We start from the raw sequence: 23,924 nt of genomic DNA, 5'->3' as shown, positions 1-23,924 counted from the left end.
TTAAATGAATGTCAAAAGGTTGAGGTTGGGAATGCTTGTGAAGGTTGGTGCTTGAGTTTTGTTCATTTGGTGACAAGTATGGCTAATTTTTATGAGTAAACCAGTTTGCATTGCAGTCTAGAATTGGTAACTTGAACAATGAGCTTTGAATTCTTTTAATGATGATCTCTCTTTAAAGAAATATGAACTCCCATGCATTCAACCTCTCTCTCTCATTTGTTCTTGTTTGCATGAAGACAAGCAAAGAACAAGTGTGGGGGAGTTGATATATTCATAATTTGTCATGATTAGGACTGCATTTTTGTCCAAATATTGAGTCTCAAGCATACATTTAGCTGGTTTTGTTAGAGTTTGTCCTTGGTTTTAGCTTTGTTTAGGATTTGCATTAGGTCCTAGAGTGTCCTGCATTTTTGGAGTGTTCTCAGGTCATTTGGAGACTTTTGGGAGCAACTTGGAGCTGGGATCATGGAGGAACCCTCACCTGTGTACAGCAACTCGGACAGATGGTTTGGTGCAGACAAAAACCTCACTTTGATTGCATGGGACGAAGGACTTGCAATGCGATTCAACCTCCGGTGTATTCATAAAGAATCAAGAGAAATACGTCTAGTTTCCGGAACACTTGAGATCGCCCTATTTGGAAATGTGAGCAGAGAGTTAAGCTCGTCGGAAGGCACGCCCATCTCGCTGCCATTTTAGACCGACCCGATGAGCTCCAAAGATTGCGAAGGACGATGCATTTCCAGACCGATTCAGTCTACAGGGCCTTCATCAAGATTTAATATAATTGAGTCCTCTTTCCAGAACGGTTGAGATCGTACCATTTGGAGTAGTGAGGCGTGAGTTCCGGAAGGATAGAGACACACATATCATTCGAGCATCAAGAGCATGGAAATTATGCTAAGTGTAAGGTTGGCACGATGGAATACCACGGTCCACATCTGACCGTGGCACTTGATGCAATCCTTTGGGATTTCACACGGTCTCCACACCACGGCTATGAACTTGGCCGTGGTAACCTCTGAAGCGTTCTAAATATTGAATGGTCCAAGGTCACGATGAACTGCCACGGTCCACACATGACCGCGGCAAGATTACGCGTACATTCGGGATTTGCCACGAGGTAACGCCACGGTTTACACTTGACCGTGGCAAGACAACACTTAGGATCATGCAGACATTCGGGGTTTGACAAACTCAGTAGACACGGCCTTGAACCTGACTGCAGCCAAACCTTATCCACTCGACACGCCAAGACGCCACGGCCATTCATCAGGCCGTGGCAATCACCGAATGTTCAACTCCTTCGCCGCACCCAGGAAGCACGGTCCAAGCCAGACCGTGCCATCTCCAACCAGTTCTTCATCCGAACCCAGAAAACTTGGACGCGGCCATGCATCACGACCAGAGAGAGCCCGTGGCACCAAGGTTCATCAAGAACAGAAGATTCAGCCTTGACACAGTCACTTGCCACGGTTTGACCTGGACCTGCTTGACCGTGGCAAACCTCATCTTTACTCATGTTGAGCGACATTGAGTGAAATCTGTTAGGCGGTGTCGAACGACACCATTGGTAGTGTCGAGCGACACCACTGCATTGAATAGAATCCAAACTTCAAAAATGATCAAATTCAACGTGTTGCACATAGGGTTATCACTGGTAGCACAGAAAGATCACTCAAACACAAGTTAGAGGCAATGATACAGACCATAAAAGCATAAATCTAGCAAAGGTCCACAACCAAGATAGCTGACAAACTGACTCAAGAGAACAAAAGAAAAATAAACAAGAGAAAACAAAAGAAAACAAAGGAAAAGAAATGGAACCAGAAAGACGAAGGAGCTAATCCTCGTCAGTAGCAGCATCATCTTCAGCGTGTGGTGGTTAACGGGAACATGGGCCATCGAGAGAGAGAGTAGAGATGGCATGCCAAATGCGCTGTAAACTCTCAGCTACATACCTATGAAACGCCTCAGTTTCCATAGGAATCGCAGGAGTTACAGGAAAGTCAGATGCCGAAGAAGAAGATGCAGGAGCACGGCGGGAGGAACCTCTGGTAGAGGAAGGTATCGGATTGTCCTCTACAGCAGAAGCTGGAGCTCCAGAAGAAACACCACGGATGGGCTGAGGCGGAGGATCAACAGCAATCAACAAACTCGGATCTGGATCAAAACGTAGCTGGAGTGGATTATCTCTGATATCTGTCAGTGCCTTCTGAGGTAGTCGAATCCGAAATCTCCCAGCTGCATTCTTGAAACACCAATACGGATCAGAGTGGATCCAGGAGGCGTTCCGCAGATGCTTCACGTCGAACCGAGAGCGGGTGGTAACAATTTTACTTTGCTCTAGGTTGATCCTGAAATGCTGAAAAAGGCTTGCCCCGTAAAGAAACCAAGTGGTGTGCAAAAATGGCTCCCATGTTGACGTCCGTATCAAGTTCAGGCCAATCATAATTTTCCTCATCAATGATATCTCCAACAGCAAAAGAGAGGAGAATCAGCTCAGAAAGTCTCATCTTCCCAGGTGCTGACTTGCACAGAATAGTGTTCCCCAGAGTTCGAACAAGACATCGCAGGACGGGGTGACTCACGTCCATCTGAGAGGTAGTCTTCGAATTGTAAACCCCATTCCCAAATATGGACCAAAAGTTTTGCGCATCAAGAAACTGAGTCGGTAGAGCAACTCTCGTGTGGTCCTCCCTGATTCTGTAGATAGCGCAAAGGTCTCGGAGAGGCAGCCGGTAACGTACTCCTCGAATCATGAACGTCAATGTGCCTTCCTGCGCATTCGGCTCAGCCTCATTCCTATAGTAGACACGGACCGAGACCATGAACTGTTGAACCAGATCAGGGAAAAGATCATAATGCTTCGTAGCCATAGTACCCAAGCCAATCTTATCCATCAACCGCAGAAGCTCCTCATCAATACCCAGAGTCCTCATCTGCAAGATGTCGACGAACCTGGTAGGTTGCATTTTGACAGACAGCCAGACGTTGTAAAAAAACGTATCATAGTCATCCCAATAATCCAAAATCGGCCGGTTCACACATTCCCAGCTCTCAGCTACCTTATGATCAGGACAATCCCAAACTCTCCGAGGCAAAATCCTCTGACCCTCTCTCTTAGGCCAAGGGGGCCTGCTACGCACAAGAGCTGACGCAAGTGCAGCAGGAGGTGATGGAGGTTGTGAGAAAGAGGCAGGCGGTGCAAGAACTGGTGCCTGTGGTAGGGCAGACATTGCTCGAGCATGTGACCTTATAGCTGAGACAGGAAATATTTTCTCTTCCCGTGACTCATGGAAATACACTATGTAACGATCACCAGATAGACAGGCTCTTACAATCCCCTGATGCCATTGTGATCCATTGTATGCCTCGACAGGAGCACACAACGAAAATTCCACGCGTCGTGTTCTCGATGATGATACTGGTGCAGCGCGTGATGAGGGAAGTGTTGGTGGATTAGGGCTTGATGCGTCACCTGTGCGCTTCCTCTTCGCTTGAGACATCTGGATAAATGGTGTCGAGCGACACCATTGGTAGTGTCGCACGACACCAATTCTTTGCGTCTTGACACTGGTCTGCTTCTTGTGCCGGTTTAGAATCGTCACTGGTCCGGTTCCGGTTTGCCAAAAATTTTTTTTTTTTTTTTTTTTGGTGTCGATCGACACTAGTGGTGTTGTCGCTCGACACCAACCACTTTGTATCTGCTACACTTAAAACACAAAAACGAAAAACAAAAATCAAGAGAATCAAAAAGATTTATGTACAAACTTACTGGTGGGTTGCCTCCCACCAAGCGCTCGTTTTAAGTCATTAGCTTGACTTGACAAAGGTTCAGGTAGAGGGTGCGTCATCCAGAGGCAATATGTGCCCGTCTGGAATTTCGGCTTTTGCCCAATAGTGTTTCACCCTTTGTCCATTCACTGTGAACTCCTTGCCGTCAGAACTGATCAGGACGATAGCCCCATATGGTCTGACCTCCTTGATGGTACAGGGACCTGACCAACGAGAATGCAACTTTCCAGGAAACAATTGCAAATGAGAGTTATACAGAAGTACCTGGTCATTTGGTTCAAAGTTCCTAGAGAGGATCTTCTTATCATGATATGCCTTGGTTCTCTCTTTGTACAGCTTCGAGTTCTCATAGGCATGGTATCTGATCTCATCCAACTCATTTAACTGAACCAGTCTCCTCTCAGCAGCAGATTTGATGTCGAAGTTCATCTGCTTTATAGCCCAAGCTGCCTTATGTTCAATCTCCACTGGAAGATGACACGCCTTCCTGTAGCGCAGGTGAAACGGTGTAGTTCCAAGTGGCGTCTTGAACGCAGTTCTGTAGGCCCAGAGTGCATCATCCAACTTTGCAGCCCAATCCTTTCGAGTCTTGCCCACGCAAGTTCATGCTCCTTTCGAGTCTTGCCCACAGTCTTTTCCACAATCCTGTTGGAGACCTCAACTTGTCCACTTGTCTGAGGATGATAAGGAGTGGCTACTCTGTGGTGCACGCCATGCTTCCTCAGTAGCTTCTCAAAGACCTTGTTGATAAAGTGAGAACCACCATCACTTATAACAATCCGAGGCACTCCAAATCGAGGGAAGATAATGGTCTTAAACATTTTAAGAACCACTGAAGCATCATTGGTTGGACTAGCAATAGCTTCCACCCACTTAGACACATTTTCTACAGCAACCAAGATGTATTTATTCCCATAAGATGAAGGAAAAGGACCCATGAAATCAATGCCCCAGCAATCAAAGACTTCAACCTCAAGGATGAAGTTTTGTGGCATCTCATGTCGCTTACTGATCTTCCCTCTCCTCTGACAAGTATCACACTGCGAGATGAAAGTGTGAGCATCCTTGAACATTGTAGGCCACCAAAAGCCTGCTTGAAGAACCTTGGACACTGTTTTGAAGGTAGCAAAATTTCCAGCATACTCAGACCCATGACAGTGGAACAACACTTGAGGAACTTCAAACTCTGCAATGCATCTTCTGTAAACTCCATCAGAAAAGTGTTTGTACAGATAAGGTTCATCCCAGTGAAATCTTCTCAGCTCTCTCAAGAACTTCTTCTTAGCATAACCCTTGAAGTTTTCAGGCTCGTCTTCTGCAGCAAGATAGTTTGCAATATCAGCATACCATGGTCGATTGGGAGTAGCCATAGCAGCTGATTGCATCTCAGAAACACTATCTTGAACCTTAGACAAATCTGGGTTTTGCTGCGATGGGTGTCGAGCGACACCAATGTCATGGGGGTAGTGTTGATCAACACTGATGGTGGTGTCGCTCGACACAGACGACCATCAACTCGAGAAAGCTGCAGATTTTCGTCAAAACCACTCTGAAACCCAGTCTCAATGAGGTAAACATTCTCTTCAGGTAGTAAATCATTAATGGGAACGTTGTCATCAACCTTTATCCGTAAGAGATGGTCTGCAACTCCATTCTCAACACCTTTCTTGTCCTTCACCTCAATGTCAAATTCGTGAAGAAGAAGAACCCATCTCGGCAACCTTGGTTTTGCGTCCTTCTTCTGCATTAAATACTTAAGAGCAGAATGGTCTGTATGCACTATTACCTTGGATCCTACCAAATAAGGGCGAAACTTCTCAAATGCAAACACAACAGCCAACAACTCCTTCTCAGTAGTTGCATAATTTTTTTGTGCATCATCCAATGTTCTGCTGGCATAATAAACAGCATGAAGTTTCTTATCTTTCTTCTGTCCCAGAACAGCTCCAACTGCAAAATCACTGGCATCACACATCACCTCAAAAGGCAATTCCCAGTCTGGAGGTTGTACAATTGGAGCACTCACTAATGCCTGTTTGATTTGTTCAAAAGCTGCAAGACATTCAGCAGTGAACTCAAACCTAACGTCCTTGCAGAGCAGCACAGTTAGTGGTCTGGCAATCTTGCTAAAGTCCTTGATGAATCTCCTGTAAAACCCAGCATGTCCCAGAAACTCCTCACTGACATCACAGAATCTGGTGGCTGTAAACTCGTCATGACCTCAATCTTCGCACGATCTACCTCGATACCAGCTGCTGAAACCTTATGCCTAAGAACAATGCCATCTCTGACCATAAAATGACATTTCTCCCAATTCAGAACCAAGTGCTTCTCTTCACATCTGGCTAGCACCTTGCACAGATTTTCCAGACAGTCTTTGAAAGAGGATCCATAAACTGAAAAATCATCCATAAAGACCTCCATAAAATCCTCAATCATGTCAGTGAAGATAGACATCATACACCGCTGAAACGTCGCAGGAGCATTACAAAGTCCAAATGGCATTCTGCGATATGCAAAAGTGCCATAGGGGCAAGTAAAGGTGGTCTTCTTCTGGTCATCCGGGTGTATAGGGATCTGGAAGAAACCTGAATACCCATCGAGAAAGCAGTAGTATGGATGGTTGGCCAATCTCTCAAGCATCTGATCGATGAATGGCAAAGGGAAGTGATCCTTCCTGGTCGCAGCGTTCAGCTTTCGGTAATCTATACACATCATGTGTCCAGTCACCGTTCTTATAGGAATCAGCTCATTCTTTTCATTTTTCACCACAATGACCCCTCCCTTCTTAGGGACCACGTGCACTGGACTGACCCAAGAACTGTCTGAAATCAGATAGATGATCCCAGCTTCCAGCAGCTTCATGATCTCCTTTTTGACCACCTCCTGCAAATTTGGGTTCAGCCTCCTCTGGTGCTCAATCGATGATTTTGTCTCATCCTCAAGATGGATCCTATGCATGCACAAGTCCGGAGAGATACCTGAAATATCATCAAGAGAATAGCCAAGAGCTTTGCGAAACTTGCGCAGCTTGCTTAGCAGTAAAGTGAGCTCTGCGTTGTTTAAAGAAGCATTAACAATCACTGGATAAGTAGAATTAGGTCCCAGAAATGCATACCTCAACCCTGCAGGGAGCTGTTTGAGCTCAATTTTAGGAGCTTTCTCCTCACTCCAGTCGCTGGGCTTTTCGGCTTTTGCAGAAGTGCCAATCAGCTCCTCTTGAGTAACCAAACGCATCACTTGCTCGCTAGCGTCCAGCATCTTGATTTATGCTGCAGTTATGTCATCCAGATGTTCTGCTTCAGTTGCAGAAGTAGTCAAGGCTCTCTCCAGCGGATCTGCAGGTTGCATCTCATGAAGAACCTCCTCTGCGAAGTCAGTGAGAGTGTCCACATAGAATGTCTGACCATCTATAGTGGGCTTCTTCATCAGCTTGTCCATGTCAAAGTTCATGACCAAATCACCCACATTCAAAGCTATCTTGCCCTTTCTCACATCAATAATAGCTCCAGCTGTAGCTAGGAAAGGTCTTCCCAGGATGAGAGGATCTTTGGGTTCCTCTCCATATTCCAGAACGACAAAATCTGCAGAAATCATGCAATCTCCAACCTTGATTGGAACATCTTCCAAGACACCTTCTGGAATCCTTATAGAGTGATCTGCTAGGATTAGAGAGATCCTGGTCGGTTTGAATCAGTCATTCCAAGGCTAACAGCTACTGAGTATGGCATAAGATTGACACTCGAACCAAGATCACACAGCGACCTCTTGAATCTCTCTGAGAAGATAGAGCAGTCCAAGACAAAGCTTCCTGGGTTCGAGAGCTTCTCTGGAATCCGGTTCTGAATCACAGCACTGACCTGTTCAGAAATCATCATCACTCCTTGCTCATAGCTCAGATTACTAGTCACCATTCTCTTCACATAACGCCTAATGACTAGAGTAATCTTCACAGCGTGAACCAAAGGAATCTCGATTACCAGCTTCTCCATCAAAGCTTTGCATCTTGCTTCATCTAGCTCCTACTAAGATTTCCTAGGGTTTCTTGGGTAAGGAATCTTAGGTTTGTACACTCTTTCCTCCGCTGGTTTTGGCTTCGTGGTGATGATTTCCTCAAATGGCGGCTGGTGTCGATCGACACTAGTGGTGGTGTCGCTCGACACTGCTAGTTTCTTCTTCGTCTCGGCGTCTTGGTGTCGCTCAACCCCTGTGTTGGTGTCGTCCGTCACTGCTGGTGTTTTCTTCATATCATTGACTTGGTGTCGTGCGACACTAGTGGTAGTGTCGCCCAACACCGGCTCTGCAGTTTCAAAATCTTCTACAGATTCCTCCAGTTCCACGATTTCATCCTCAGGATCACCCTTTTGAAGCTCAGGAGTAAGCTTTTTACCACTTCTCAACGTGATGGCACTGCAATGATGTCTTGGGTTGGTGTCAGTCTTCCCTGGAAGAAATCCCTCTTGTCTTTTTACAGCTTCAGCAGTCTGTGCAACTTGAATATCCAACTTCTTGACATGAGTGTTCAGAGCTTCGAATTTCCCATTCAGATCCAGATATAGAGCATCAATCTTCCCATTGAAGTCCATAGTAATCTTCTGCTGACCTTCCAAGATCTGTTCCAGCATAGATTTCACCTCATTATCTGCAGTTTGAGGAGGAGGAGCACCATAGTTCCTTGAAAAGCTGTTATTGGAGAATGGTTTCTGGTACTGAGGTTTAGGAGTGTAACCAGAAGAGTTCTGATTACTTGTGAAGGTACTCCTCTGATTGTTTCCACTGTAGTTCCTGTTTCCTTGCTGAGTACCAAATCTCTGACCCTGAAATCCAGCTCCATTGATGAAGTTAACATCCTCTTCCTCAGGTTCTTCTTCTGGTTCAAAACTCTCAACCTCTGCAGCAAATTTGACAGATTTCTTAGCCACAAGAAGACTATGCACAGAGTCCAGCTTAGCCTTCACCTCAGCAATCTGTGATCTATCCATGTTCCCAGCTTGCTTCTTCCGCTCAAGACCAGCATTCTTGGTGCTATTACTAGACGCCAAGTTCTCGATGAGCTCAACAGCTTCTTCTGGGTATCTGGTGTTGAAGTTTCCATTGCTCGCTGCATCAAGAGCCATCTGATACCTCCAATCAACACCTCTGAAGAAGATACCTAACAGTTGAACATCACTGAAGCCATGATGGGGGCAGTCTCGCTGGTACGATTTGAATCGCACCCAAGAAGCCTTGAACGCTTCAGTTGGTTCCTGAGAGAATGTTGAAATTTTTGTTCTCAATTCCTCAGACCTAGCATCATCAAAAAAGTTGTGCAGGAAGGCATTCCTGGTCTCCTCCCAGGTAGTGAGTGATCCTGGCTCCAACTGCTTCAACCAGTTAGCTGCTTCTCTAGCAAGAGAATAAGGAAACAGCTTGCAGAGAAGGAAATCATTGGACACTCCATTGTATTTGATACTGGTGACCAAGTTCTCAAACCTCTCGATGTGATCCATTGGGTGCTCATGAGAGTGGCCATGAAAGGGATGCTGACCCACAAGAGTGTAGTACACAGGTTTCAGCTCAAAATCGTTCCTTTGAAACGCAGGAGCGCGAATCGCAGAACGATTTGCATAGAACTGCTCAGGCCTGTTGTAATCACCAAGTGTCCTGGCTCGAGCAACTACAGGGTTCCTCACGTTCTGGTCCACAGCAGCATTCCTCTGGTTACCACGCGCCGCAGGTGCTGCATTCACATCAACAACATCCACCGGTAAAGGTGCCAGAGGGATGATGTTGCCCTCTCCATCAAGTCGCTGGCCTCTCTCATTGCACACATGGCCTTCTTGGTCTCTCCAGATTCCAGCATCATCACGAACAAGTCTGTTTGCGTTCTCCATCGTTGCCGGTTTCTGTGCTTTTCTGTTCGTTTGCTCTAACTCTGCTAGCTCTTGGTTGTTAAGATTCACTAGTGGATTGTCTTTGTTGCTTCTGGTACTGCGAGTCTACATACACCTGAAACACAAAAGGCAAAGAGAAAGAGCAACGTAAGTAACGAAATAAAAGTAAAATCAAACAAAAACGACTGGTGTCGCATGACACCACTAAGGGTGTCGCTCGACACTAAGAAAAACTTAGTCGAAACTCAAAATCTAAAGTCTAATGGCGAAAATCAAGTCCCCGGCAACAGCGCCAAAACTTGATCTGCTCAAAGTTTAATCCCTAGAGCTACTCTGCAAGAGCACAAATGTGCGGCTGTAGTATGTAGGGGTCGAACCACAGAGACGAGAGATTCACTCAATAGACCTAAAAGAATTGAATTAAGCTAAGCAGAAATAACAGAATTGAAATCAGCAGAACAATGAAAACGGTTCTAAATCGATTGGAAAAGGATTAGGTCCAGGGTGTTTCTCAGGAAATCAGAGAATGCAGATAAATTAACTAGTCAGGATTCAGGTTAAGCGCGGTTCTTGAACTCAAATCACGAAATTATAATTAACCAACTTTCGTTGCGAGAATTATCTAAGTCTAAATCTTAGAATCCCAAATTTCTTTGCAAATCCTAAAGATATAAACTAGCCTTAAGTGCAGGTTTGATATGTTCACAAAGTATCTAAACCAAATTTCTTTGCGGATAGCAACTTTGCTCACCCTAGGTTCTTTCCAGTTATTCAATTACACTTTCGTGTCAATCAATTAACCTAAGATCTAAGTTCTAGGTGATCAGTCCAGAATTAACTTTAAGAACAACCTATGGTGAAGAACTAATCAGATTATGAACCCTAACTAGCAAATCAATCCAACATTCAATGAAATCCTTTATGAGAACCCTAAACCTAACAAGCTAACTATTCAGACATAAATATCAAAGCAATAGACATGAATGAATAGATTGCAAATAAGAAATCACTGAATAAATAACAGGGGTTCGAAATCTTCTCTCAAAACGGACAGAGTTCAGACTTGTCTCCCCAAAAGCTCTCAAAAGTATAGATGACAAAAGTTTTCTCTCTGAAAGTCTAAAATAAATCCCAAGGTATCGATGAAGGAGGCAGAAAACCCATCTTAAATCAAAAATCACGTTTTGGGCCTTTTTGTAAATATTAAAGACTTTAGGGCTTCACAGATTCTTCAGAAATTGGATAAAATCACGTTTTTCCTTTTGTGGTCCTTGGTGTCGAGCGACACCAATGGTTGTGTCGAGCGACACTCATGCACAGCTGAAATCATCCTTTACGAAAATCCATCCATTTAGCTCCAAAATGCTCCAATATCTCCAATTAAGCTCCAAACGTACCTAGGACCTGTAAAGACTCCAAAAGACTCGAAAAGCACTAAACAGACTCTATAAATAAGATCTATATCATGGTCGAAAACCATAAAAAACCATGATATATCACAAAACATGCAAAACTCTCTTGGACCTAATGCAATCTCCTAAGTCCTAAAACAATGCCTAAAGACCTAAAATGCATGAGATAAGACAAGATTTGGACTAAAATATGTACACTAAATGATGCAATTTATGAATATATCAACTACCCCACACTTATCATTTGCTTGTCCTCAAGCAAAAAGAACAAATGAGAGAGAGAGGTTGAATGCATTGGGAGTTCATATTTCCTTTTAGAGAGAAGTGATCACAATGAGAATTCAAGTTCATGCTCAATTATGCAATGCAAAGCCATACTCAGATATATATCAACTAAACAAGGAATCTCCACAAGTTCTCCTCTCTCTCAACTCTTTCACATTCATTAAGCTTTTATCATGTGAATCAAATGATGCAATGTTTAAACAAGCTGGCTTGGCTAGGAAGAGGCTATGAGATTAAAATGATCTCATCAGTGTTCAAGCGGGTTTAATGCAGCAAAGGGATCTCTCTATGAATGACCAAACTTTGGCAGAATGGTAAAGGTAAAAAGCAATACAAGGGCAAAGACTCATCACACCCCACACTCTACTCAAAGCTTTCTCACTTGCTCACTCTCTCAAGAACCTCACTTTTCACACTCATTTTCCTCTTCACTAGGGGACTTACTTTTCATTTTCACTCTCAAGTCTTGGAGTTCAAACTTTACACAGCTCTTTTTCTTTTGCAACCTCTAGCCTCTTTTTTCTTTCTTTTCAAAACATTTGAGCTCTTTGGCTTCTTTTTTCTTTTCCTTTTACTTAGAGGCTAGACTCTTTCTTTTTAAGACACCAGAGCTCACTTTCTTTAACTCAAAACTCCAAGACTGATTTCTTTTCTTTTCTATCCCCTAGTTTTCACATCTCTCCTTTTTCCACTCATCTCTCTTCTTTTTAAAATTAACCAACAAGCACTCCCCCACACTTATTCCTCGCCAATACTCTCAGTTCCTTGATGTTGGAACACAGCACTCAATGAGACCAGCCCTTGTCGCTCTAAACCTAACACTTTCTGCTAAGTTTGATCCAAGGTGGCCTTTCAATTCACACACAAACATTGGCTTGAAAGAAGGATGGGTTCAAGGTGAGGGAACTGATCCATGATGTGGATTCAGCTACTTGAGCTAAGGAAAAAGGGCGGTGAAAACAATGGTTCTAGCTCAAGTATGTATGTCGGTATCCACAAGCTTATTCAAACAATGCATCACAAGATATTTTCAAGTCAAGTTCAAGGTTCTCACTTAATTAGAGTTGAGTTCAATTCAAACTTGCTTCTCAGATTCAGATCGTTTCAGACTTTGCAAGCACAAAAAAAGATTCACAAGCATATTCAGTTCAAGTTCTCAAAGTGATGTACTCTCTAGAAAACCTATCATTACTCCCTGCAAGATGCAACCTATATGATGCAACTAGACTCGATCCTAAAAAATGTGAATGCAATCTAGAATGAACATTTTTTGTGAAACTTTTCTGATTTTATATGCATTTAGATGCAACTACATGAGACTCAAGACTCAAAGTGGAAAATAAGATAAAAAAAAAACATGATTAGTAAACAATAAACTCCTCCCCCACACTTAAATAACACAGTCCTCTGTGTTATAAAAGCATAAGAAAGAAGTGAAAGGCAAAAGCAAGAAAGATGCAAAATGAAAAATAAAGAACTATATGCATATGTACATAGAGTTTGGAGAGTTACCAGACTTGTTCATGATGGAATGGAGGTATTGGACATGGAGGAGGATGCTGGTGCTTTGAACCCTCTGCTTGGACTCAAGTCTCTCAAGCGTCCCTCTTTGTTCATGCTCGTTCATGGACCCCTCTGCGTAGCCATGCCGAGGCTTCTGTACCGAGGTGGACAAGTTTCTGTGTAAGTGGCAAGGGCACCTCGGTATTAGCTCAAGACCACCTCGGCTTTGGCTCTCCAAGGCTTCTCACAGCATTTGGTTCCGTGAAGATCAAACAAGAGACCTAGGTAATGATCATCTTGAGGTGCTTGGCCGAGGTCTCAGGTTCACTGCTCCTTTGAATCATAAGGCCGCCACCTTTAAGCTCCTCTCTGCACTTGTTCCTTCAAACCATTGAGCAAGAACACTTTCTAGAACCTGAGATCACTTAGAAAACCCATCAAAACATTCTAAAGACACTAAAGAAAAGATTAAAAAGACTATATACAAGGATAAGCTTGGGGTGTCTCCCAAGAGCACTTTGTTTAAAGTCACTAAGTTTGACTTTGTAAAACCTTTCTTAGGTTGGGTGAGAAGGAGCACTAATGCTCTTGAACATGTCAATTATCTGAAGCATGAAAGCTGAGCTCTGCTCCCTTTGAGAACCATCAGACCCATTTCCCTTTAACTCAAGCTTGAGACCTTTTTGCATCAGTTCTTGAATACCATCAGAATCCTTGTCAATGAGTGCCTTTGTGAGACCGGTTCTGAGCTCTGAAAATTACTCTGATTTCCCATTGCAATCCAACTTGTACTTTACAGCACCGTCCTCACATGTCCAAGGGGTGAGAGTAAAGTCTTGTGAGGAAAATTCAGGTTCAAGGTTCTTTTCTTCTGAATCAGATCTCTCACCTTTGCTGTTGAGCATCTCTAGCTCACTAAGTGTAGGAGACCATGTGAGGAAGATGTCTTCTAATCTGATCAAAGGCTCTGTATTCTCATCCTTGTGACCATAGTTGATGTGGGCTTGTTCTCCTTTCTCAACAGCTGAAAGGGATTTAGATTCTCCTAAAACTCCAACACTTCCCACATAATGCATCTCAAGCACCTTGGGCTCTTCTATCTCTTGAGCAGCTGATCCACAAAATTCGGCTAAGGGAGGCTTGACAGGGTAAGAAATGTCCTTATCCACCTTTGTAACCACCACTCTTTGAGTATCAAAGTCAATCCTTGCACCAGTTGTGTTAAGGAATGAAGTTCCAAGCAAAAGTGGAAGTTCCTTTGACTTTTTCTTCTTCATGACTATGAAATCAGTTGGAACTATGCACTCACCAACCTTCAAAGGATAGTTCTCTATCAGCCCATGAGGTTTCTTTGAGTAAGAATTGCCAAAAGTGATGGAAGAAGGATACTCCTTTAAGTTCTTGATCCCAAGTCTCTCCATCATGCGAAGAGACATCACATTTACACTTGAGCCTGAATCACACAAGGCATTCTCAACTCTGAACTTCCCAAGAGTGCAAGAGATAGTAAATATCCCTGGATTACCCAGCTTTGGGAGTGATGTAGGCTTCACATTTGGTGAATCTAGGCTGGAGACATCATCCTTTGGCTGTACTTGAGCAACCGGCTGGTCCCTTGCTTCAGCATCCCCTGAATTGTTCCATTGCTCAACAAAATCATTCCAATGCTGCAAATAACAAACTGAACAAGCCGCCCCTCCACCTTCTTTTGTAATGTCCTCATTGAGATCAGGTAAAAAGCTCATAAAGTCCTCTATAATGGAGTCCTCTTCCTCTTTATTAGGACTGGACCCATCAGAGACTTGACCATAAAGAAGGTATTCAATCTCTTGAACAGCAGCTGAATGATCATCGCTTGAGTAGATGGCATTGCAATAATCTTTGGGGTATTGAACAGCTTTACCAGCAAGAGAGACTTGAGTTTCAGAAGTGCAGATGCCCTTGTTATTTCTAAGAATCTTAAGTTCAGAGTCTAATGTCTCCATCTTAGAACTCAGGTCAAGACACTTGGAATCAAGCTTTTGTTGTCCTTGTATGACCTGTTGGAGAACAATGCCAATATCAGGACCTTGCTGTGGCATAGAACCCTGCTGAAACTGTGGCTGACCGAATCCAAGAGGTGGAGGCCCTTGTTGCTGAAAGCTGACTTGGTTTGTGAAGCTGTTCCCTTGTGCCTGAACCGCTTGTGGCTGATAAGATTGTTGACCTTGGTACTGATTCTTTTGAACAAAGCCTTGAGGAGGGTACCCTTGAAACTTATTCTGGTTCCCAATGAAGTGTAACTCCTCTTGAGCAAGACCAGGTTCATTGACATTAGTAAAACAACTCTTCTCTTCAGCTACATAGTGTATAGGTTGCTGAGTGACCTTTACCAGCTTTGCAAACTTAACTTTCAACTCATCTAGGGTCTTTTCCAGCTCTTGTTGTTTACTAGAACCTTCTCCTCTATAGCACCGGTCATAGTCTTCCCCATAAGTGTCTTGGCTCATGGCTAGGTTCTCAACAAGTTCCATAGCTGCAGTGATTTCTTTTGCCAAGAAATTCCCATTTGATGCTGTGTCCAGCTGAGTTCTGATCTTGGGAACTGATCCTCTATACAGAGTGCTAAGGAGAGAGGCTTCTGAAAAGCCATGATGTGGGCACTGAGTTGTATAGCTCCTAAACCTGTCCCAAGCTTCTCCAAAGGTCTCATTAGAATGCTGAGTGAAGCTTGAAATCTTTGTCCTTAGCCTGGCGGTTCTAGCAGTGGAGAAGAACTTAGACAAGAATGCTAACTTGCATTGTTCCCAAGTCTGTATTGAACCGCTAGGTAGGTTCTTCTCCCATTGGTGTGCCTTGTCTCCTAAACCTAATGGGAACAACCTGAGCTTGAAACTGTCTTCAGAGACACCACTGATCTTTGTGAGATCACAAACTCTATCAAAGTGATCCAAATGCTCCAAAGGATCCTCATTTGGCAGCCCATAGAACTTAGAGTTCTGCACCATGTTGAGCATAGAGGCTTTCTCTTCAAAATTCGTGTTCTGAACTGGAGGAGCTTGAATGCCAGCCCTGTATTGGTGTGTATTGGCTCGGTCATTGTCTCCTACATAGACCAGTGGAGGCTCTTGACACCAGGGTGGGTTTGGGAAGGGTTGCGGTTGATTAACCTGAGGCCGGTCTTGGTTCTGATTACCCTGAGCTGGTCCCTGATGGACCTGACCGTGTGGAACCTGATTTCTGTTCCCATTAGCTCCAATACCAGCTCCTTGACCGTGAGCAGCTTCTTGAGCCTGGTGCTCAATCCCAACTTGCTGATCCATTACCAATCTCTCCAAATGAGCAGCTCTGTCTCTTTGTCTTCTAAGATGAATTCTTGTGATCATACACCTGAAAACAAAGAAAGAACTTGAAAGGGAATCAGTAAAACAAACTAAACTTGATCTCAAAAACTATATCAGAAACTAATGCTAACTAGCGCCACACAATATGGCAACGGCGCCAATTGATAACTTAGAGTTTTGAGGCTCTTAGAAGGGTTATCAATCCCCTTCTCAAAGTAGTATAAGGGGTGTCAATCCATATGTGTGATAGTTAGGCACTAGTTTATAAGATAAGTTCTTAAGTCAAGCTAATCAAAGACAGGTTTGGTGACAAGTAACAAGTGAAAATATAAACAAGAAACAAACAAGCAATGATAAATGAACTAAACAAGCAAGCTAAACAAGATGATGGTGATTAAGCAAATGATAAAAGATAAACCTCTAGATGTGATCATTGATTAGGGTGCTGTAGATATCAATTCATGATGCTAAGAACAATAATGCAATGCAAGTTACTCTTTAGTCTAGACTTCAAAAGCAGATTAATTCACTCTCATGACAATAATCCCTTTGTAAATCACTTAATCAAGATTAATTTACCTTAAGCAAGATCAAGCAATCAACAAGCATATAGTATCAAGTCTAATAATGACCAAACGGTTTCTATTTCAGAGAGACCGAATCTTACACAGAAAGCAGCAACAAGGAATCACATGATTTCAAAACATTTCAACTTAGAACTCTAATCTAGACTAATCCTCTCATGAAGGCATTAATCTCTACACTAATCCATTTTCAAACCAAATCATCATTTGTGAAATATGAATCAGTGAGCATTAAGAAACAGTTCTAATATGTCATTCATGCATTTAACAAATCATTCCCATGATGAAAAAGGCATAAACCCTTAGCTTAGCTCATTCAGACATTTCATCAAACACCTTGTGGGTGGAGAAATGACTAAGGTCTAGATCAGAGTGATGTGCAAAGATCTAGCATTAAGAGCAGCTAACTAAGGAAATTAAATGAGAATCTAGAACCTAAACATCACAAACCGATCATCTAAGCACCCTAATCTACACACCTAGAAGCTTAAAAGATAACTACTCACTAATCATGAAGAACACACCATTTCCTTTGCAAGAGGTGGTGTTAATCATGATTAGAAGCAGAGATGAGATGATGAGATGATAAGAAACAGCTTTGGAATGTTCAAATCCCTTAGATATCTCTTATTTAAACTCGTTTTTACACTAAGAAGCAGAGAGAGAACAAAAAGAAAACAGATTAGAGGATAAGATAAAGCATAACTAGGGTTTTAGTCTCTAAAAACTATTTATATAAAAGAGTGTGGGCCGGGTCAGCCCAGGACAAACTGGGTACTGACCCGCCCTTTCTGGGTTGCTGGAGCCACCCCTCGCCATCTGAAGAAGTCTCACACCGAGGGCCATACACCAGGGGGTCATGTGCTGGGTTGAAACTTTGATGAACACTTGAAGAACACACATGAGACTTGGCATTTGATCCGGTTAAAGCTTTGAAACGTGAAGAGGGTTTGTTTGTAATCTGGGTTGGAGAGATGAGGACCTCGGCATACATGCCGAGGGGCCTGGTACCCGAGGTTTGTGTAACATAGGAGCTCGGCATAGCATGCTGAAGGGTTCACACCAAGGTCTGCTTCAACACTTAGTCGTTTTGGGATCATTTTGGTGATCAAGGGAGCCTTGGTGTTGAGAGACCGAAGTCCTAACTCATTCAGCTCGATCTTTGGTGAAGAAAATATCGGCGCTTGGGAAGTGGAAGGCTTCCTGGAGGGCTCATCTTCGCAATGCATTTACACGATCAGAGAAAGGCGTCTAGACATGTGTCCATTCCGGAGACGTTAACTTCTTGCTCATAGATCTGAATTGGATGATCTTGGACGTTATGGAAAGAGGACTCAAACATCTCTGATTCTTATGAAGACCCCGGAAACTGAATCTTCCTGGAAGTGCGCCGTCCTTCGCATTCTTCGGAGCTCATCGGATCGGTCCAAGACGGCCGCGAGACAGGGGTTTCTTCCGACGAGCTCAACTTTCCGCTCACGCGTCCGAATTCCATTATTCCACTTGCTATGGAACCATGATCCAATCTTCTCCAACTTTGATGAAGCCTCCGACAACTGAATCGGACCGGAAGGTTCCCCGGACAGGCGATCATTCAGGAGTATCGGATTTCTCCGGAATGGATGCGAGAGAGGTATGTCTTCCGATTACCATATCATTCAGCTCCGTGGTCCAAATGCTTTGATTCGAACTGTTCTGAACTCTTGACTCAATTTTCTCCAACCTTTATGAAGACTCCGACAGCTGAATCTGACGGAAAGACCTTCCTGAAACGTGATTTCCGAGATGTATCTGCATTCAAGATTTTTGGCCGAGAAACTTAACCGCGGCACGTGTTTTTGGCCAAGAGTTCTACCCGCGGGAAGGATTTTGGCCGAGAACCTTCGACTTTCAGTACACCATTTTGCCGAGAAACCCAAAATTGCTCCTTTTCACCATTTCTTTATCATTCCAACTCCATTTCTTCATCTGTATCACATCCTCCACTCCAAATGGGCTCCAAAAGCACCTGTTTAACACTCCAAAACATGCAAAACTCTCGTGGACCTAATGCAATCTCCTAAGTCCTAAAAAAATGCCTAAAGACCTAAAATGCATGAGATAAGATATGATTTGGACTAAAATATGTACACGAAATGATGCAATTTATGAATATATCACTGTCGTGATCATAGCCAACTGTTTCTCGCAACCCTGACCAGTAGGTCAGGAATGACGTGACCGCGGGAAATAGGTGGCTGGCCTCGGTCGGGAGGCTTGTGACCGCGGAGAATGGGCTGTTGCCCGCGGTTGTGTGACTTGCTGGCCGTCTTCGAGTGGCTCCGGGGCTAATGGAATATCTTGAGATCCAACCGTTGGAATGTCTCCAAACCAAGTGCATTTGAAAGCCGGTTGATTCTTCTATAAGCGATCCAATTTTGAGGGTGATCAGACGATGAGAAGGTGTTCGTCTCTCCATGAGAGTTCTGACGGTCTGCATTTATCCAAAAGAGTTTTTTTGTTCCAATTTGTGCCTCTTTATCCCAAATTACCTGAAAAGTCTTTTAAAATCCGAAAACATAGAAATCCTTTGAAAACCTTTGAAAATGGAGTAAAAACACCTGTAAAAGACATTACAGTGATCCATAAAAATAGTCAAAATCCGGTGTTATCAGAGAGATACCTCTAATATCAGCCAATGAATAACCTATAGCTCTCCTGAACTTTCTAAGCTCATTTAACAATGCATGTTCTTCATGAGCTAACAGGTTATCGTTTATGATCACAGGGTATGACTCATTGAGACCTAAGAATGCATACCTGAGCCCCTTAGGAAGAGGTTTGAGTTCCAATTGAGGTGCCTTAGACTCATCCCAATCCTCCATGAAGCTCCTTTGGTCAACTTATTTTGAATTATCCTCTGTTGTGGCTTCTTTGGTTTTGCTTCCTTGCCCTTAAACCTTGTCTTTACCCTCTTTAGAACCCATCAATCGGGAATAGCCTAGAAAGTTCTCACTAGCAATACAGACATAACTAGTCCGTTAATCCCTCATGCGGAAATCTATGCACTAAGATCTAACTTCCAGTCAACTAGCTCTTAACATTCAATAAAAATCTCGGTGGTTCTCATCAAAGAAAGTCTAGGCAAGGCAAACTAGGCTAGGTGTCAAAAAGGGTTATTCTAAGGGTAAGGCTTAAAGTGTTTATGGGTTACCTGAAGATCTGGAGGATGCAATATATTATGCAAAACCGCAAGAGAGAGTGAAGCTGTTGGTATCCACATTTTTCAGTCACTTTCTTCTTGCCATAGATTCCTGGTCTTCTTCCTCAGGTTCTCTCCTAACTCCCCCAGACTTAGATTTTTGTAAATCCTTCAAAAACATAGCTCTATAAACGCTTAGTAGTTACTTCTTGCTCCAAAAATTTTGACAATCTAGGACTCATTAGGCATTTTGTTTCCCTCTCTCTTTTCATTCGTTCGTTTTTTTTTTTTTTTTTTTTTAAGACGAAAGAGAGGGAGCACCTTTAGATATAGACTCATAGAGAGCACGAAATTACCAGTTAAGATCAGTCTTGTAAAGCTTCATGAGGGTTCTGATACTCTTCCTTCCCAATTCCATTCAGTCTCCTTTGTGAGTGACTGAAAAATGCGTCGCTCCTCTTCTCTCCGACGTTTTTGCACATATCTGCTGATATAAACTAGAGAGAGAATGCATGGGGATTGAAAACAAGGGTTTTGAGTTTAGGGTATTGTACCAGATAAAGATAAACTGGTAATCTAGGACGACAAAGAGTGGTAAAAGTGAGGGTAAAAGACGTCCTAGATGTGTATGTCGATGTCTGCCTAAAATCAATGATGAGAAAATTAGATGTCAATATTAAGGTCAAATAAAATGACCTAGTATATCCTATCAGAAAGAATCTCCATGAATAGAAGTCCTCTGGTGGGAGTTTGTAGTGCAAGTACTCTATCTACCGCCTAGTCTAGTGCTAACCACAAATGAGCTATCATGCATAGTGTAGAAGCGTGCAGGTCTAAATCATCATAGTTTTGTGTCAAACATTCCTGAAGAATACTTAATGTCGAATAGGTTACATATTAAAATTTAAAAAGTGCTTGAAATTTGAAAGCAAAAACAAGAAAATAATTAGTACGGATAGAAATCCTCCCCCAGACTTAAATCACACTGTCCCCAGTGTGAAAAAGTTGGTGAGAAGATGGTGAATAAAAGCAAAATAAAAGATAAAAGAAAAGAAAATGATGATAGAACCGTGGTGGCAGTGAAGTGTTGATCAATTACTCATCCTCCAATGTGTCTGCTGCGAATTAGTGCTGCTCCTGTAGGAAGGTGACAACGCGCTCAAAGCGTCGTCCCTGTCTCTCAGCTCTGCGCTCCAAATCAGAATGTGAGTGCGATGATGTTAGATGATGAGGTGTGGCCGGTCAAAACATATGGCTAAAAATGAGCACGGGCCGCAGCTGCATCACGCTTTGCCTTGGCCACTATGTATTGGCCAATGGTGAATGCTAGACGAGGTACAGATGGCAGAAACTCATCGGCTTCCGGAGTCCATCGCGGACGTCCTACGTTACTCAATCTCGGGACTGATGCTGAAGGCAAGCAGACTTGGTGCTCCTTAGTGCCAGTGAAATACTTGTAACCAAACCTGTCTGGATCGAAAGCGGCACGAGAGATAGTGTGATCGCGAGAGAGATAAAGTAGGTCATACCAGACATCGGGAAGTGGATCATCAGATGAGAAATAGAATCCTACAGCCTGTAGTATCGCTGTAATAGCACTCCCGTAAGCTGGAGTAGCGTCCTCACAACCATGTAAGTCATGCTTCACCTTTACCATGTTCTGTGCTATGATCCAGACAAAGCAGGCAAGTCGTGGGTCGTGCATAAATGGCATCTGAAGCGTAATGAGCTCGGTCTTCAAAACACATCCCATGTTGGCTCTAGAGAAAATCGTGTGTGCTAAGAGTTTGTGCACAACTCTCACTGCAGGATGAGTAAAAAGAGCTGACCTGGATCTCCCGCTATCATAGACTCCATGACCCATCTCTCTCCACAAGTTAAAATCGGGTTTATATTCAAGGTAAATACCATCGGTGTATGGAAGCTTAAGAGCCTCACAAAATGCAGAAAGTGTGAGCGAGTAAGGCTGTCCGCGGATAGAGAATGACAAGATGCCATCTCATGGTCTGGGGTTCCTCCTCTTCATGTGGTGGAGTTTAATAGTTGCTAAGAACTCGTGGACTAGCTCTGGATAAGTTGGAAGGTTCAGCTCCATGTAGGGTCTTAGCTTAAGTGCATCGATGTACCAGATTACATCTTCTCTGATTCCAAGCATCTCAAGTGTATGATAATCAATGCAAGGCGTGGGTTTGATGTTCAGCTTCTTGAAACGTCTTGCATAGTCCACTCTCGGTTTATCTCCTTGCCAACATATCGGATCTGTGGTGGCTCGGGAGTTGCTCTTGTTTCTCTTGAGTGTTGGAGCAATCTCATCACATAGTTTCTTCTTCTCGGTCTTGCTTGGTTCAGCATGTACTCTCCAAGAGTAGCATCATCGGGAATGTCCTCAGAGCTGTCACCAGTGCGACGGCTTCTTCGGGATCTAGTTTGTTCCATTTTTCTGCAAGACGAGATGATTCTTGGAAAAAGAGTGAATATGGATGCTGATTTTAACACATTAACGATCAGTTATACTAATTTTAGTATCATGAGATTAGTCAAAACCACAAGCAAGCATAATTGACATTAAATTGAAGTAATCGAGTAGTTCATGACTAGATTCGGATTTTTGATGTTCTCAACATAGAAATTTTCTAAAAATCGGTTTTAATGAGCAATTTCCATGTCAAATCTATAGGTTACCTAATCACACAAGACTTAATAAAATATATCGATTTTGCTGTTCCAAATTCGATTTTTATAAAGCATGTGAAATCCAAATTTCAAAAATCTCAATTCCTCTTAAGCTAGGTGTTAAAATGGATATTTTAGATAACCTAGAAGGATAATCCATTGTTTTTAAGCTATTTCCACCATCAATAAACCAAAATTTGGGCTTTTGAAGAAAACCCTAAGTTCTAAAATCATTTAAAAATGGCGAGTTTGAGCTTCATACCTTGCTGGAAAGAGAGATTTGATGACAGAATCTCTTAAAAAGCTTAAGAATTGAAAAAGGTGTTCTATCTCCTAAATCTCCAAGTCTTTTGGAAGACAAGAGAAAAAGGAGTTTTGATCCAAAAAGTGCATTTCCTTTCTTTAAAAAGCGTTTTTGTAGCAAAAACGGAAAATTTTCGAGAATTCATAAGTTTACGAGAACTTACCTTTCTTGTCTTGCACGCAACAGAGATTTAAAACTAATGGAAAATCTTAACGGGCTTTACCAGGAATACTCCAGAAATCACCGGGAAACTCCGGGAACTTTTGAAAAGCGGTGGAAATCCGCATTCCCATCTCAACGACCAACGGCCGCGGTCAGGAGATGCGGGACCGCGGTGATTAAGGGCTCGACCGCGGTCACATTTACGGTGCCGCGGTCGATGCTCCCTTGGCCACGGGTCGGTTGATCGGGACCGCGGCCCTTTCTCCTGCGGCCTTCGTCCAACTTTCAGGTCTTTGCCGGGCCGAGCAGCTAAAAACCTACCCTTTTCTTCTTGGTTTTTCTAATTTTCTGATTTTTTTTTTGTTTTTGTTTTAAAATATCTGAAATTTAAAAGAAAAAGAAAATATAAATTGTTCAAAGGAAAAGAAAACTAAAAGAAAGAGTACCTAAATGGGTTGCCTCCCATTAAGCGCTTTTGTTTTAAGTCGTTTAGCTCGACGTAGGTATGAAGAATCAGGCTGATTTGATTGGCACTCTACTTGATGTGCCCTTATCACTTCCAGTTGCTGGAGGTTTTACTTCTTCTCCTTGAGGAGCCGTCTTCTTTCCTTTACTCTTTTATCGGACTTTAACATTGTTTAAAACCCTTTTTGTGTTTTCGATCAGCTCCTGGATTTGGTCCTCACTAGTTTCTGTTGCATCCGGTGGAATGATGATCTTGATCTTTGCAAAAGATTTCGGCTTCTCCTTTTCTTTCTCTTTTGGCCGGTTTCCTTTGCTTGGAAAATCATCTAGGATTGTCGGATAAAACATTATGCGATCTACA

The 23,924-nt window shown here is 43.0% G+C and overlaps 1 protein-coding gene and 2 non-coding genes across 3 annotated transcripts; 2 read left to right on the top strand and 1 right to left on the bottom strand.

Annotated features, from left to right (window-relative positions):
• Positions 1-7,065: 7,065 nt before the first annotated feature.
• On the bottom strand, positions 7,066-7,790 carry LOC112089123. Its single transcript, XM_024160099.1, has 2 exons — positions 7,564-7,790; positions 7,066-7,477 (listed from the first exon to the last, which is right to left on the bottom strand). Exons 1-2 carry the CDS (start codon positions 7,788-7,790, stop codon positions 7,066-7,068), a joined length of 639 nt encoding a protein of 212 aa, XP_024015867.1.
• Positions 7,791-8,970: 1,180 nt separating this feature from the next.
• LOC112089623 lies at positions 8,971-9,077 on the top strand. Its single transcript, XR_002901250.1, has one exon. It is a non-coding gene; the product is annotated as a small nucleolar RNA R71 (small nucleolar RNA).
• Positions 9,078-15,496: 6,419 nt separating this feature from the next.
• Positions 15,497-15,603, top strand: LOC112089500. Its single transcript, XR_002901138.1, has one exon. It is a non-coding gene; the product is annotated as a small nucleolar RNA R71 (small nucleolar RNA).
• Positions 15,604-23,924: the final 8,321 nt, after the last annotated feature.

Source organism: Eutrema salsugineum, unplaced genomic scaffold, assembly GCF_000478725.1.
Source record: "Eutrema salsugineum unplaced genomic scaffold, Eutsalg1_0 scaffold_12, whole genome shotgun sequence".
Classification (NCBI taxonomy): Eukaryota; Viridiplantae; Streptophyta; class Magnoliopsida; order Brassicales; family Brassicaceae; genus Eutrema; species Eutrema salsugineum.
This window is presented reverse-complemented; position numbering and strand designations above follow the sequence as displayed.

Excerpts from the sequence above, each read along its gene's own strand:
- LOC112089123 (XM_024160099.1), bottom strand. The coding sequence starts at position 7,790 with ATGGAGAAGCTGGTAATCGAGATTCCTTTGGTTCACGCTGTGAAGATT. Across the intron at positions 7,478-7,563 it reads TTCTCAGAGAGATTCAAGAG|GATCTCTCTAATCCTAGCAG; the intron begins GTCGCTGTGTGA and ends CAAACCGACCAG.